Raw genomic sequence first — 16,190 nt, forward strand, 5'->3', positions numbered from 1 at the left:
ACAACTACTAATGTATTTGGGTTACATGACCCAAGGTCAATTAGACCCAACACCAAACTATGAAGGAAGGATTTTAAACAATTAGGAAGATGCACTTCAATAAGTTTCACAGGTCTGAAAGGGAAAGTGCTTCCAAAAATATGATAAATTCACTCCAATAAAAGATTGTGATCTGAAAAACTATAAGTGGTTTACATAAGAACCATGTTTTCTGGAGTTTGAAGAAAGTATGTAATATGCCTGCACGTTAATTGTATGAAATTTATCTTGGGCCAAAATATACTGTGCAATAACTGGGTGGCTGTTCTGGCTACATGCACTGTAAATACGCAGAATTGGTCTTCCCACCATGAATCTCTAGCCATCATCAAACTGACCGACAAAAACAACTGGAAAAAAACCTGAACACAGAATGTTTTACCTTCATGTAAATCAGTTATCAACAACAAAAATAGGTAGATAAAAATACTAAATGCTGCATTTGGTTCTAACTTACAGAAATCAATTCAACAAAGGAAACAGGAAAAAAAAAACATTTTCACATTTGTACATAAGCGACTCAGTAAACTATTTAGATCTCAAATGATCTTAGCTTTGAACTCACATGGAATCATGCCTGACTAGTTGGCCATTTTGACGTGCTGTGTTTTCACTCATGGAACGCTCTCGTTTCGATCGCCCCAGTGACCGACCCTGCAAGGGAAAAAATTAAATTACACAGGTACTGCTCGTTAGGCCTGTTCCTATTACCTGCTTTGTAATACATGTGACACAAAGAAGAGATGAGAACCAATGCCATGGTGATTAAGGGACTTGTGTACGAGATAATATTTATCCCATTAACATAATAAATAAGCAATGCCCCCTTCTATTGCATACAGTTTAGAGGTTCTGAATTTCCCCAAATGAAGGCGGCCTTTAAAACACACATTTCCTGGAGCAGCCAAATACACACTTTTTAACTGTTTTTTTTTTTTTAACCTCTAAATTCTATTAGTGATCAAATATACAATGTGGTAAATACAGAGAAAAGATGAAAACATATCAATAGGTAAAATACTGTTGAATAAATAAAATAAGGAAGTATGGGAATGAGACATACATAAATAGAAAAATGTTAAAAACTAGTCAACTTTATAGTTCCTTTGAACTATATTTATTGCTAAGCATGTCCGACTTTATCTCCAGGGATGCACATAAAACTGTAAAGTACTATATGTTTTTGACCTCGTAGACACTCGGATTCGTAGTTTGCCACTGCAAAAAGTTATTTCTCATGTACAAAACCATTTTAGGAGTCATTTAAAGTTTTACAGATTCCAAAAATGGGACTGCAACAGAATATGGAATCACAGTTTGGAAAAGGGCGTGTTGTAGGCATCCCTTAAAAATCCGGTCGTAAGCCTTCGAAAAGTTACCAACTCCCAAGAAGGGATGCTTTTTTATTCACAAAATGGGGAGGAGTCTATTTTGGCCCTCTTCCATGCTGTGAATTGGCTTGTAGTTTTCGTCGGACGTCTGCCAACGCTCAACGAACTTTTAGAAAAACTAAGACCTTAAGTTTTCATTTTTCAATAACAGTCAAAGGGATGGTGACCTGCAGGCCACCATCCCTGTATTAACGGCCAATCGGACAGTGTTTACATTTTTGACCTACCTAATGAATATTCATTAGGTATGATAGACCACAAACTACTCCGAATCAGAATTTCACAAACAAACCTATTAATACTTAGGTTGTTTTGGAAAATTAGACACTGGTGGCAAAAAGACTGGTCGCAAATTGAGACATTTTGAGACTAGCACCTTGATCCATCTTGCTCTAAGTTCTAGATATATTGCCACATTGAAAAAGTTGTTGCCATTTTCATTGAATCATGAAATGCATTTCCCTTGATTTTTCTACAGTAAAAAAACAATAATTGCTTGGACCACTTTTAACCTAAAACAAAGCTAATGGCTTTCCAAGCTAGTGCAGTAATTAATTTAGCAATTATAAGCATGGCAAATATTATCCTCCAAGTAGGTGTCCCCATATTAAGAATCACTATGCCACTCAATTTGGTGAGAAAGAAATCACAGGGCCTCTCTGGAATGAATAGGTAGCAAACATATGTACCAAGACTGCCCCTTCAGATGAAGACCAGTTACAATGCATATTATTCCGAATTCCCATCTGCTGAAGTTCTACAGGTGTACAATGCAACATACAGATGAATGGAAGGTACTGGGAGGTACAGACTAGTATATTTTAGCCACCATCAGTCTGACATTACAATAATTGTCCAGTTTTTTTCTGCTTGTCTCATGTCTACAGTGCACTGACCTGCAAAAGCCTCCAGATAGTTATTTTCACGGTCATCAAAAAATGAATAATAATCCTAAACTGATTTTGATGAAATAAAGATATTGTACAATGCTGCAAACTGGGTTTTAGAGCGTTAGCACTTGAGTGAATTGTAAATATTTGAAAAACATTGTTGTAATAATAGAATTGAAAATTAAACTTCGGCGCTGAGAGGTATAAAGCAGTGATAAATTACCTAATATGCCGTAGATCCAAAAGTCTATGAAATGCACCTGTCAATGTTTTAGAAATGCTTATATTATTGCACAAAGATATTTCAGCACAATACATCAGCATCTGAAACTCCCCAAAGAAAACTTGCTAAATTCTTATAGAAGTCTGGAAAAGTTTTAATTACTTCACGTTTCTGGTTTGGCAAACATTTTAGTCATAAATTATGGTAATGGCGGAGTATGTTATCCATGCCAAACTTTGTCATGTTGACACAAAACACCAAAAGAGATTAGAAGGTCCCATTCCTCCCTATGTAGGCTTTAGTCTTAACCATACCGATCTTTGCCAGGGTCTTTTCCTTGCCAAAATAAATCTAAGATTGAAGTTTCTTAAAAAGAGAAGAGCAGATAAGTGGGTGGTACAAAATAGATAAATAAGCTGACAGAATTTCATTTTTTTCATATTTACTCACCTCAAAAGTGATAGAGAAAGCATATGCTATTTTAGGAGACATTTAATGTGCCTGTACATTATGACACTGGAAAGGCCCAGGTGTTCCGTTCTACTATCATCAATAGAAATACCATAAGAATTGCGAATTGAAAATATTGGATTAGGCCTCCTTAGAAAGATAAACTTGTTACAGATAGGTTCATTCATCTCTTTAGGTTTACTTTAAGTAGGGAGCATTTAGGTAATTTAAGGAGAGTAGACAATGCTCTTGAAAAAAGACCCACAATGAGTTCAGTACAGCTATAGAACCGAAACATGCTGACAATTAGAAGGCTGTGAGGGAGGAACCTTGATACTTACCTAACAATCTATTAACTTTCTGATTATAACTTTAAAAAACACCAAGGCAATGGTTAAACAATCAAAATATCTATAGATTTGGCTTTGTGGAAAGATAGCTTAGACATTGCTGATAATATCCTCTAACTACTAGAAAAGATCATCTGCAGTCATGCATTACTTAGTTCTCCATAGCATTAGTCCTGTACCATAGTGATTTTCAAAGTACATCCACCTAATTTGAAGAAACCAGAACTTCAGCCAAGGAGGTGGCAATAGGCCACCATAACCCAGATTTCATGGCACAAAACGTGAGTATAGTATAAAATAAGTGAGCCTCTGACTGGGGAGGAGGAAGAGTTGCACAGAAATATGTGAAAGATCACAGTGTTGGAGATCTGGAGTTACAGGCAAATAACTATTTTTTTATAACATTGGATCTGTCATGTATTCACGTCTGATTTTAGACTAGTAAACAGAATACACAGAAAAAAATTAAAAAGCGTGGGAAGCAGGCTTCTGGTGACTGCCTGCCCCACTGCTACATAAGCTTCTGCGTCCACATCAAAGTAGTAGTGCAGTGGTTCCTAACCTTTTGACCTCTGTGGACCCCCACTTTATAATTAATGTAATCCGGAGACCCACCCACTGAGTCATTACTGAAAGCTGGGGACCTAATGTGTTAATTATTTAATTTTCTAAGCAGTCGTGGACTCCCAGGGGTCCCCAGTCCACAGGTTGGGAACCACTGTAGTAGTGCTTTGTGAACATGTGCTTGCTCTTCTAGGAGGTCAGGCAGATATCAAGCATGGCATACCAGCACATAGTACCACAGTTAATGCATGCTTCTGGAGGAATGGGCCAATCTTCCCTAGAGTAGATGCTTAGCCTTGGTGTGACAAAAAGCAAGGCAGGCTGTGATTCCTGTGCTAGTCCCTGCTTGGACATGGGGGAATATCTCCTTGGCTGTCCAAGAGACGAACAGCTGTTCTTATAAGAATATGTATTTTGTTCTCTCAATGTAAGACCCGAGTCATCTATGCAAGTCTAATGAATGTAATGATCATTCAGCGGATGTAGATGACTTTGGGAAGAAAAATCATAGAATGACGTTTTCATTCAAGTGAAAGTCAGTAGGAACCCCGGGAATGAACCTAGGATTTGTTCTCAGGATAACTTTGTATTTTGTAAATCGTACACAAGGTTCCTTGATTCTGAATGCTTGCATTCCCCTACTCTCCTTACTGATGTTAACGCTTTTAGAAGTTCGGTCTTCCATGAGATGAATTTTAAATGTGGCTTGTGCAATGATTTAAACGAAGGTAGCATCAACTGGCTAAAAACAGTATTGAGCTCCAAATGAAACAGAAACCGTCATATAGGTGGAAATGCCCTGAAAAGCCCCCTCATGAATTGCTTTATGAGCAACTGGGAGAACAAAGTAGATGACAGATCTTTTCTTTGAAATCTTCATATTGCAGCCAGATGGACTCTAACAGAAGAAATCCACTCTTGGCCAGACCCAACATGTGTGGTAGATGACGAGGTTGTACCTGAAGTGGATGAAAACCTTGCACCAAAAATGAAAATGCTTCCACTTGCAGTTGTAAGTTGTTGTAGTTTCTGGATCACATGCCTATGTTAGGATGTTTCTGCAGTCTTGCTGTAGATCTCAATGACCAAACTTTAAGTAGTCATGTAGTATGCTGTCAGATTCAGCAAATGGAGTCATGGTATAGTTTGTCTCTGTAGTTTCTGGAGAGTAGTCTGGAACACAATTTCAGAGAAATAGCTGGACAGGCTAGAGCATGGGTGCAATGATGCATCTTTGCCCGCTTCAACACCGTGAGGATCAGAGGAAACGCAAGAAAAGGACAAACAAAGATTTTGGGTCAACTGATCGGAAGGGAATTGCCCACGGTCCCGGAACGCAAAATCTGCTTCTTACATATTTGCATTTTGTGTTGATATGGGTGCCAAAGAGATTGATCATAGGTCGACCCCAATTGTCGGAATATGTAATCTATTTGTTCCATATGTAGTTCTCACTTGTGGCAGTCTGATGGTTGTTGAGAAAGTGCATCCGTCGGATTGTTTTGGCGGCAACCTAGCAGGTGTTCTATGTCAATGTCAATTTTGCAGGCAATGGCACAGTCCTATAGGAATTGCGCCTCTTCTGAAATGGTCAGGACTGGGTTCCCTCTTGATTGGCTATGCAGAACACACATGTTGTGTTGTCCATTCTGATAAAAACTGCTTGACCTGCTAGCCTTATGAGGAAAATATATAGGTTTAATCTTAGGGTCCGAAGCACTAATACATTGATCTGAAACATCTTTTTTACAACTCACCAGAGGCATCTGGTTGATAATTCCTGTAGGCCAACTTCCCACCATCAATTGACCCATTCGTTGACCGTATAGGTCTTTTGGATACAGTTTGGAAAGAGAAACCTGATTTTAGATTTGCTGGGATTCTGCACCACAACAATGCTTGTCTCAGTCATCTGGGACTCTTTCGTCCCATGAGCCGCCGATTTCTTTCCTTTAAATGTTTTGTTCTTGTTGGACGACTCTAAGCCTGCAAAAATGGATGAAACTTATACAAGATGACATTAGGCCTAATGTGCTGCTTTACCAGGACTAACTCTTTAGCAAACTCCCTGTTTGCCATGGCTTGGAGCTTTGTTGCTCTTTCCGCAAACGGAAATGCCTTTCCCAAAAGCATGTCTACTATTGCACCCAAGACCTGGATTTTCATGTGGGGCTCCAAAAATGACTTCTTCTTCCTCAGTCTGAGACCCAATTTCTGAAAGAAACGATGCAGGTTGTTGTAGAAGTCCTTGCCTGTTTCTATGATGAACTTTTGACGAGCAAGTCATTCAAGAGCAGTTACCTTTGGTGATCCTGTCACCAGAGAAAGGCAGGTACTGAAGAAAGGCACTTGATTAAAATGAGATGAAATTAGAAACTTAACAAAAGTGCGTTGAACTGGTAATGTTGACCTGCCATCAAAAACAAAGGTATTGTCTATGCTTTTGGTGGATGGGTAAATGACAGTGTGCATTCTGAAGATCCAAGGATACCATGTAGTCTCCCTCTTGCATTATTAGGAGGACTTCCTTAAGTGTAATCATCTGAAAGGATTGTTCTTCCAGATACCTGGTCAGCTGTATGAGGTTCAGAATTGGTCTTCATTGCCCGGCCTTGTTTATTATAAAAAAGAACAAGGCATAAAACACCTGGTTTCTTTAGGACTTGGGGACTTTTTCTATCGCTCCCTTGAAGAGAAGAAGAATTTCCTGCTGCAGCTCCTTCGGATGGAAATTATGTTGTTTCTTGATGGGTAGACAGGTGGTCTTTGAAAAATTTAAAGAGAGAGATTTGCAAACAATTTGTCTCACCCATTAGTCTGATTTATGGAATTCCAAGCTGAGGCAAAAAGAAAAATTCTACACCCACTTTCTGTATTGAGAAGGAATGAGGGATAAAGGGATTAAGTTATGCTCGTTTTGGTTCACATTGGACTGTGATTGAGAGAAGTATCTGATGGTTCTTGATTACCTCCCATAGCCTTGTTTTTTTATTTCGTTTGGAGGTGTATCTCTGGTCAAATCCAGCTAGGGAATAGTATGGGCATCCTTTACCCTGTAGAGCCATGAAAAGTGGAAGAATCGGATCCCTGGTACTGTAAAAGACCTAGTGCTTTTTGTTGGAAAGTACCCTCCTTTTGGCATGGTTACCCCCACCTTTTGCCTATCAGTGTGTTTTGACCGTGTTCACTGGAATCCTACTAACCAGTAAGTACCCTGTGACTGTGCTCTCTCCCTCTAAATTTGTTGCTTGGGGCTTTACTCACCCCACCATTGGCATACTGATACCCCCATATAAGTCTCTACTATCTGGTACTTAGGTACCCATGGCCTTGGGGCACCAGGGTTCCCTATGGGCTGCAGCATGTATTATGCCACCCATGGGAGTCCATGCAATATGTGTCTGAAGGCCTGCCATTGCAGCACATGTGAAAAGATGCATGCACACTTTCACTACAGGTCACTGCACCAGGCCACTGTAAGTCACCTCTAGGGTGGCCCTCCTAGCCCAGAGGGCAGGGTGTAGGTACTCGTGTGTGTGAGGGCACCCCTGCATGAGCAAAGGTGCCTCTACGAACTCCAGCTCCATTACACTGGACTTCGTAAGTGCAGGAAAGCCATTTTACCCGTGTACTGGACACAGGTCAGTACCTATATCCAGCTACACAATGGTAACTCCGAACCTCAGCATGTTTGGTATCAAACATGTCCGACTCATACCCCAATACTGTTCCCAGTATTGTCTGCATGAGACCATGCACCCTCGGGGGTCCTCTACCAGTCTTCTGAGGTTTTCCGGGTTTTACTGCTGCTGCTTTATGGAGGACCAGAGAATGTAGTAATGGGTCCTTGGGGTTCTAAGACCTCCTTTGAGCAACCAAAGTTATTAATGAATCTGGCTTCAGATGACCAGTAAGACAAGCTGGTGCCGATTCTGGAGTCCTGTACTTTTTCTTAAGGCACAGTATCACCATTGGAATGGCAGCAGGTGTCTTCATTAGTTTTAGCCCTTTGGGCCCGAAGAAATCCAGAAAAGTTACTGATATTATCGATTTTCAGATTTTTTCCCTAAAGTCCTTAAGTTAACAGTGGTCTTTTACTGATGTAATTGGCAAGTTGAACTTATTAGCAGCCCCTTCTACTAAGGAGTGAAAGCAGGGTATATCCTCCAATGAATCCAGTGGACTGGACTCATTACTTCCTTTCTTTGGAGTGACGAAGTAATTCATTTGAACCTCCGTACTCTCCTTCTGAAAGTTCCCCTTCCTACTCATCTGAATATATAAATGTATCTGTATCTTCGTCAACCTCTGTGTCCTCAGGAGTTGGAGGTTCAAGCAGTCTGTTTGGTCTGTGTGATGTCTCCCCTAGAGGTGGAGGAGGTGGTAGAGATAAAGATAATCAAAGGAGGCGTAGATGGGAAGGGGGAGATATTGCTGGGGCAGGTAAATTATGTATTGCAGAATGAGGGGACTGACCCGCAGGATGCTGTAGTAGCAATATTTGGAAAGTTTCCATCATTTGCTGCAATGTAGACATAAAAACCAATGGTACTTGGACCACTGCTGTCTCTCTACTGTATCAGGGAGGTACAAAGGAACATACTTTTGCTGGTAACCATATTCATGTTGAAGTTAGTTTTCCTCCATTCCATCCTGAAAGTCTAGAACGCAGCGTAAATCCAATTATGCTGGACGGTACACAGTGTCTGAAGCTAGGTCACTGGCATCCTGCTCCTTTTCTGATTCCAGAATTTGGGAAGGTGACAACCCGGATGGTGAAAAGACAGATGCAGTAAAAACTGTCATCTTTGTTGACGTAGAGGATGTCGCCAAGGTCTAAGTAGATGATGATGTTGTCGACGTTCACAAGGTTGTTGCTGGCAGGTTCGCAGTAATAGATCTCACTCATGACAATTAAGTTGTGGCCGGCAGCACTGACAACGCAGGTAGGAGATGTACATAGCACTGTCATCAGCAGTACGCCATTGACGTGTTTTCTGATGAACTGTTCCTCTTAGTGTAAGGTTGGCCATCTTGTGAATACCATTTCTAACAGTTTTCTAGGCAGAAGGAGATTTTTTTTTTTTTTTTTTAGTGCTTTCCAGACCCACTTTTACTTTGTGAGTGGTTGACTGCAAGCAGTGTACCGAATAAGTCAATTCAGGAAATTGGACGTCTCATTATTTTGCGCTACATTCATGGAATCATTGGTTGAGGCACTTTTCAAGTAATCTTCTATTGAAGAGGGAGTATCCCTCTTAGAAGAAGGGATATTCTCCTTATCCATCAGATATAGTGAAAACCTCTTCTCCCTGTCCTTTAAGGTCTTTAAAGTAAAGGTTTTACATATGTTACAACCTGAAACTTTGTGAATAGGACAAGGCAATATATACACTCAGAATGAGGATCATCAGTGTAACTTTTCTTCCGCCCTCTAGAGGAATACGATTTGAAGAGAGAATGTTTCCTGTTTGTCAGCCATGGTGACAGTTGGTGAAAGCAGAAAACAACTGACTTGCTCTGGTACTTAAAGATAAGGCATGCTCAGTCCCAACGTAGACCAGGAAAGTTTAACAGTTTTAAGATCACTCAACAGTAAAAGCAGAGTCCTGCCTGGGGACTCCATCACACAGGTTGTGCAACAGAACTCTTAGCTATTGTGGACTCTAGGGGGAATAGGAAAGCTGGCACTTCCACCTCATCGACAGAAGTTCAGGTTGCTTCAACTAGGTGAATGTGCTACAAAACAAACACTGCTGTTCGAGCCTATGGCCATTGTAACTCGGTTTACTGATATTTAAATTTACTAGGCATTTCCAGCCGGATGATGTGGAATGATTCAAGCAAGTGAGTATATGACATTAATAGTGGGGAAAGAAAACAATTCTGGGAACAAAGGGAATTAATCTTTCTAAACAATTCTGGGAAGAAAGGGCATGAATTTTTTGCAGCGTAATGCATGCAACAATGTCTGATTGACACATCCTTAAAGCATCACTAAAAGATGATGGAAACTGGTTTATTTTTAAACTGACAGAGAAACGAATAACAGACTTTATAAAAAAACCTTTCTTCAATATGCGGTGGTCAATTCGAATTTCGGGCTATGTTAAAGGAGTGCATGCCAAGTTGTTTTGTTCAATAGTATCACTGCTAGGGATAAAGTGTTGTTGTTCTGCAGAGACTATGTCAGTTAGTAAAGGATTCAGGCAATTAGCTAGAATCTTTTCTAAAGTTTTACTATCTCTATTAAAAAGTGAAACCGGCATGTAAGATGAGCATAGCCTTTTATTTTGCCTTGAATTACATCTAGGCTTTACATTGTTGCCTTTTATTGTTCAGTAAAATTGCTGTTCTAAATTGATGCTGCTGGTTACATCATACAATGAGGTGTGTAGCACTATATAATTTTTTTTTTCAAAATTAATAAATAAGCATAAGCAAGATTATTTTTGGGAAAAGACTCCAACTTTAAGAGGGAAATGTCCATGATCTCCCAAATGACCAGATGCATATTCAAATGCACAGCAAGATCAACAGCTTTTAGTAAGGTTTGTTCTTCAATTAGAGGAGAACAGCCACAGAACAGCAAAATCGACAATTAAACCAGAAAGGGACGAATAGCACGATACTTGTCGAATTTTCCAAGGCTTGGAAATTATATCTGTAACCAAAGTCTGTTAATGTGGAAAATACACTTCAAGGCAGTTTGCTCAATTATACGCAGCAAAATATGCAATGAACCCACATAACAACACACCACTAAATTAAAGAGAAGGAACACACATGACTGTGAAAATGTACTTGCCTCTTCATTTTGAGGGGTCACAGGAATGGGTCGTTCCAAGTCCAGAAAGTCGAGAGGTCTTTCACTTAGAGTGAGAACACGTGGAGGAGTTTTTAGAGCTAGAGGTTCAAAGGGAGTTGCCTGGATGAGGTCAAGATCTGGCGGCCTTGCAAATGGAATATCTTCATTATCACCTACAGGAGCAGGGAGAGTTTCTTATAAGAAATCCTACATTTAACATTTTTCGAAGCATTTATTTTTATTGTTGTTGGTAGAGCATATTCACTAAATGCATAACACATGTCCCAAGGAGTTCCTTCTTTTGGATTCAGATCTAAGCATTCACCAGATAGAAGAGTCATGGCTATAAATAACAAATAATTCATAATCAAAACTAATACAACAACAATTAAGATTTTTATTAATTTGTCATCAATTAGAACATATATTTGAAGTGTATTGCTCTAATTACATTAAAGGACAAAAGCCCCCATGCACCCAGCATTGGCATGCATCAAGATAGGGCCCCTCCTCACAATGACTACCTATGGTGCTTGTGTGGGCTATGACCCTCCTGAAAGGGGAGATCTTGGAGTAGGTGGAAAAGCAAGTGGAGATCCTCCACTGGGTAAGGGGAGGGTGCGAGCATGAGGAGGAATGAAAAATACAGAGGGGAAAAAAAAAAAAAAAGAAATCGGTGCTGCTAAAAGAACATCTTTGTGATCCCTGAATTGTATTTTTGGCCCCAATGGGAAGAAGATTAAAAACTGCTGGGGTAATTCAACCAAATATGGGCTGTCCCACTTCTGCCTAAATGGTACCGTCAAAAGAGAGGTGTGAAAGCATTTGATATTGAAAAACGTAGGTTCTCCTGTCCTTCAGATGATTTGTTTCATTTCCTATTTTTAAGGGAAAGCGTTGGGCTTTTAACAGTGGCGGTTTCTGTATATGGGCGTCGGGGCTCCGCCCCCTTTAAAAACACAGCGTACATTTTTTTTTAAATTAAAAAAGAATATCCTCTTGTAACTTTATAAACTTTATAAAACAGGGGGCACTATCTCCCCCACTCACCAACACCAGTCCAGCATTATTGTGCTCGATAAGTGAAGTGACGTGACAAGTGAGTCTATTTGCTGGGCTGATAATCTCACAGCCCTGAGACCTGTGAGGTCATCAGCTCAGCAAAGACCCAGCATCAAGGCCTAGTCTCCACCCCCTGATGACGGAGAGGCCAAGTTAGCCCCGGGCTTTTTTATATTCAAGCCCTGAAGCGCTTAACCTCCACGTCAATCAGGGAGTGGAGAGCATTGTCACCCCACCCTTTCCCAACTTGCCAGAGGGTGGGTGGGACCTCTCACCCTGTGACGAGCTGGGAAAGGGTGTGGCAGGCGGGAAGACTCACATAAATTTTTGACGAGAAAAACAGTGCTTCGAACGTTTGATGGATTGACTAATTTGACTAAATCACCTAATGGAGGTATGTGAATTAGTGAATATCAAATAATATAGCCATAAATGTCTAAATCAAGCGCGGATTGGTTACCGTTTGGTCTCTGGCAGGATGTCCCTTTTTAGACACCACATAACATTCACAAAACAATATTAAGTGCAATTTGCTTTGCGAGGACTGTGGGCTGGGGAAGGTATGAGGTGGAGTCATGGTTGGAGTGGGTGGCCTCTGTGGGCTGGGCACGGGCGCTGGAATCCTCCCATTGTTATGATGTTATTACTGGTTGGATTTGCAAGGGCCTTGAGCGGAGTCTCTGTGCATATGGAGTCTTGGGAATTCCGTGGTGCACGTGTGGCGCCTTGTGATTCTTTCAGTGGCTAGTAGAAATTCGCTGTGCATGAATGTTTGAGTACTGTTGATAGGCCGGCTTTTTTATCCATGGCATGGAGTTCTCACAGAATGTTTACAGCAGGTGCATCATAACTGTGCTGTGTATGAACATAATCACAGCCATTCAGCCTTCCTTTACGCTGCCACATCGCAGGTTCCTTAACGGACTACAACATGGAGCACGACACCAGGGGTCAGACTGCTTTGTGATTTGCAGTGGTTGAAAGTAGGGGTAGGAGGTAACCTCTGCTCCGCCGGCAGAGTTCACGGAGTTTTGCCTCTCCATGCTCGGCTTGGAGCATGTAGTTCAATAAAAACTCTGCGGCGGTGCTCACCCCTAGTTAATTTAATTTTCAAGCAGCGGGTTCTGTTTAGGCTGCTAAACAAATGCATGTCTGCATTTTCCAACCTTATTGTCCCTGTCACATTTTGAAGTATCCACTTTGAAAATAAGACATATCTGGATGCTCCTCTACTCACGTACAGGACAGATCAGTATGTCCCAAAAGTAAGCCCGCAAATGTGTGGATTTAACGAGTCAAAAGTTTCTTGTCTGGCTTGAAGTTCTGTACTTCATTATTCCCACCCAAAAAAACAAAAGAGTCATCAGCTTCAGCAAACATGCACGAGGAAGAGCGACCATGCCTTCTTTCCGCTATGACCTAACATCTAGCGCCGAGAAAGGGGTCTGGCTGTGAAGAGCTGACACAGGATGAGGAGAGCTCCTCTCTGCACAGCCCGCAGCAGAATACAGCAGCGTGAGCTTGACAGCATGCCAGGACAGTTCATGAGAACCATCTTTTGTCTGGAAAATGCAATATTGTCCGTATGTGGGAGACATCAAGTAGATCTCAGCGAGGGGTAATTATTGTCTCGTGCTCCTTTGTGCACGAGCACAGTAATAGTACCGATCTCAAAGGTGCAATCTTTACATGCATGAACATAGCCACTAAATAGCCACCCAGAGATCTCGACTCGTTAATGAGTAAATGTTTTTCTCCAAGAAATCCTGAGATGTTGCGACCTGACCTTCGTGCCCGGCTGAGCGAACTATAGGGCAAGCCTTCCATTGGTGACACGAGTTACTTTCTACAAGTATGTAATCTAGAACTTCTAACTTGATGCAACAAATGGCATGAGAGCCATGCGGCCTGTACTTGCATCAAGTATGTGTCTTCAGCTAACTCCCTCCCACAAACCTCAACAAACCTCCTGATCCATAGATCTTTCTTTTCCACACCCTTTCCCACCTGTCTCCGATGTGTGCTCCTCTGTGTTGCACAGTTGCGCATTGACTATCTGACTTCGCTCTTTATTCCCTGTCTCTCTGGTGCCTCTACGAATGTGGTGAGTGTTGTATCTGGCCCCACAGGGACCACCCACCTCAGGGATAGATTTAACTGTTTGGAAATTATAGTCTGCACAGTGTCAACCTGGGTGCTCAAGTGTTACCCTTTTATGGTATTGTAAGATCCCACTGAAACGTAGTGGACATGAATCCATGTGCGCAACCCTACTTGGGGAGCATTATGGGTAGGTGGAACTCTGCTGAATCTTTTTATGTAACTCCATGGAATTCGCTGAAGTAAAATTCCACAAGCTCCGCCCACCCCTAATTAAAAGTTAATTGCCATGTCTGGTTTCGTGCTCTGTGTTGCAGTCGTTTCAGAGAGAAGTGAGCCTGCCATACAGTAGACTAAATGAGTGGGGGGGGGGGGGGGGGGGGGGGGTGGGGGGGGTGGTGTGTGTGTGTGTGTGTGTGTGTGTGTGTGTGTGTGTGTGTGTGTGTGTGTGTGTGTGTGTGTGTGTGTGTGTGTGTGTGTGTGTGTGTGTCATTCCATACATTTGAATATTACAAGTGAGAAAGTACATTCCTTCTACTTCATAGTAGGTCATGTAACTGGTGCACTACTCATGTAAAGTGCTCCTATAACTTCGGGTTGAGTTTGCACTATATAAAACTCCCCCAAAAAAAAAACAAGGAGTAGTTTATCTTAGCTTTTGTAAATAAATTACACAGCAAGAGTTAATCAATGACGTGCTGTCAAGTAGGGGCAATAAGTTAAAGACAACCTTATATATCTTTATTGCTGGTAAATCAAGTGTAAAACCACCAAGCACCATATGGGACCTCCCCAGAGCTTGCATTCAAAAAGACTGGCATGTCTAGACTGCGTCAGACAGCTGTCTCATGCTCCAGATCAGTACAGCATGCCAGAACCAGCCAGTATTAACTCTAAGTCATGAACACCAAAGGCACAAGAGACACTTGTTTTATTCCTACCAGTGAATACCCAAACCACCAAAACATAAGTGACATCAAATCAACTAGAGGCCAGCAGGACAAGAAAAACACACGAGGAATTTTTTTTGGTTAAGGTTAGCATGAGTGGGTTTAAAGTGCACCGAGAATGGAAAAAACTGCTAATAGGAGGCCTTTGCCCGATTTCTTCATAGCAGGGTACTTTTAATTCCACAGTGGGTAGCACTAGGTGCTACCACTTGGATATAAAACAAAGGCTTTCAGCAACATGTGGAATAAAATGTACCGTTTCATAATCATGAACAAGCAGAAGGTAATCCAAAGAATTTCAAATAATACAGGCAAGTAAAGTGTAAAATGAAATGTAAATCACGCATCACTGCAAACGGTATGGAGAAGACCTATCTTTACACTTCGTTGCCTAGTGAGTGAAGAGACAATACCCTTTGTTGTTTTTTTACCACTAACTGAAGCATTTGCATTACCCTGTGTAGAGGGTGTAAGCTAGAATTCTCTTTTGATAATAAAATGCCTTTTTCCACAAAGCCCTATTACTCACCGACACACTTTTGTAATGTACACGTGGATCCATTTGGTAATACCTATAAAGTAGTTCAATCACTTATTTTATTGTGTTTAATACAGTGCTGATAATTTGCCTTTCCGCATGGCAAACTATTCGCTAACATTTACACTCATGTAGTCACTCATAAAGCTACTCTATCTACATTGGCTTGCCTGGTGAAATGAAAACCATGTTCTTCGGCAATACTCTATTTGTCCTGATTATGTATCATCACAATCAATGGAATGCTATAATAAAAAACATATATTGGGACCTGGCTAAAATTCATTGCTCACTCCTTTGCCCCTTTATAGCTTTGAGCCATTGGCTTTTATTTACTTCGCCTACTGACTTTTTCAGTGCCACCGGCCTTGATTTTCTGTAATCCGAATTGCCTTCTCAAGCTTTAGATTTTTATGTGAATTCTTTAGCTTTTTGAAACTCGGAATCAACTATTATACGCCCCACCACTTTTAAAAGTCACCAGCTGCCACTGGCTTTTAAACCAGGACCAAGTTATCACTTAAACCTCTCTTATGGAAAATCCCCTGTGTTCGCCTCCTATTCATATCCACTGTATGAGCAGGTTTTAACACAATAGTTTCACTAACACATCATACATGCCAGACAATTAAGCACCCTTCCTAAAAACCTGCACATCCTTTGTCCCGTTTGATATTAAATCACTATATGATTTAGGCTTTGAACTGAATAACCATACCGATAGAAGCAATACTTTGCTCCCCTCCTTTTTTGGGTCGAGCATTGGAGACCTCTTGTTTTTTTGGTCTTGTAGTCTTTTAGTCTTTAGTATATAATTCTTTGTGG

General features: G+C 41.0%; 1 protein-coding gene across 7 annotated transcripts in view; it reads right to left on the minus strand.

Moving 5' to 3' along the window:
* Window positions 1–16,190, minus strand: part of MFF (mitochondrial fission factor) — a 198,777-nt gene that overhangs the window by 96,538 nt on the left and 86,049 nt on the right. For all 7 annotated transcript variants that reach the window (XM_069213504.1, XM_069213502.1, XM_069213503.1 and 4 more), the window contains 2 exons: window positions 10,716–10,888; window positions 605–693 (listed from right to left, as the gene is read on the minus strand). In XM_069213504.1, coding sequence (XP_069069605.1) covers window positions 605–693; window positions 10,716–10,888 — 262 coding nt within the window. The remainder of the gene's footprint in view (window positions 1–604; window positions 694–10,715; window positions 10,889–16,190) is intronic.

The sequence above is a fragment of the Pleurodeles waltl genome, chromosome 11 (assembly GCF_031143425.1).
Source record: "Pleurodeles waltl isolate 20211129_DDA chromosome 11, aPleWal1.hap1.20221129, whole genome shotgun sequence".
NCBI lineage: Eukaryota > Metazoa > Chordata > Amphibia > Caudata > Salamandridae > Pleurodeles > Pleurodeles waltl.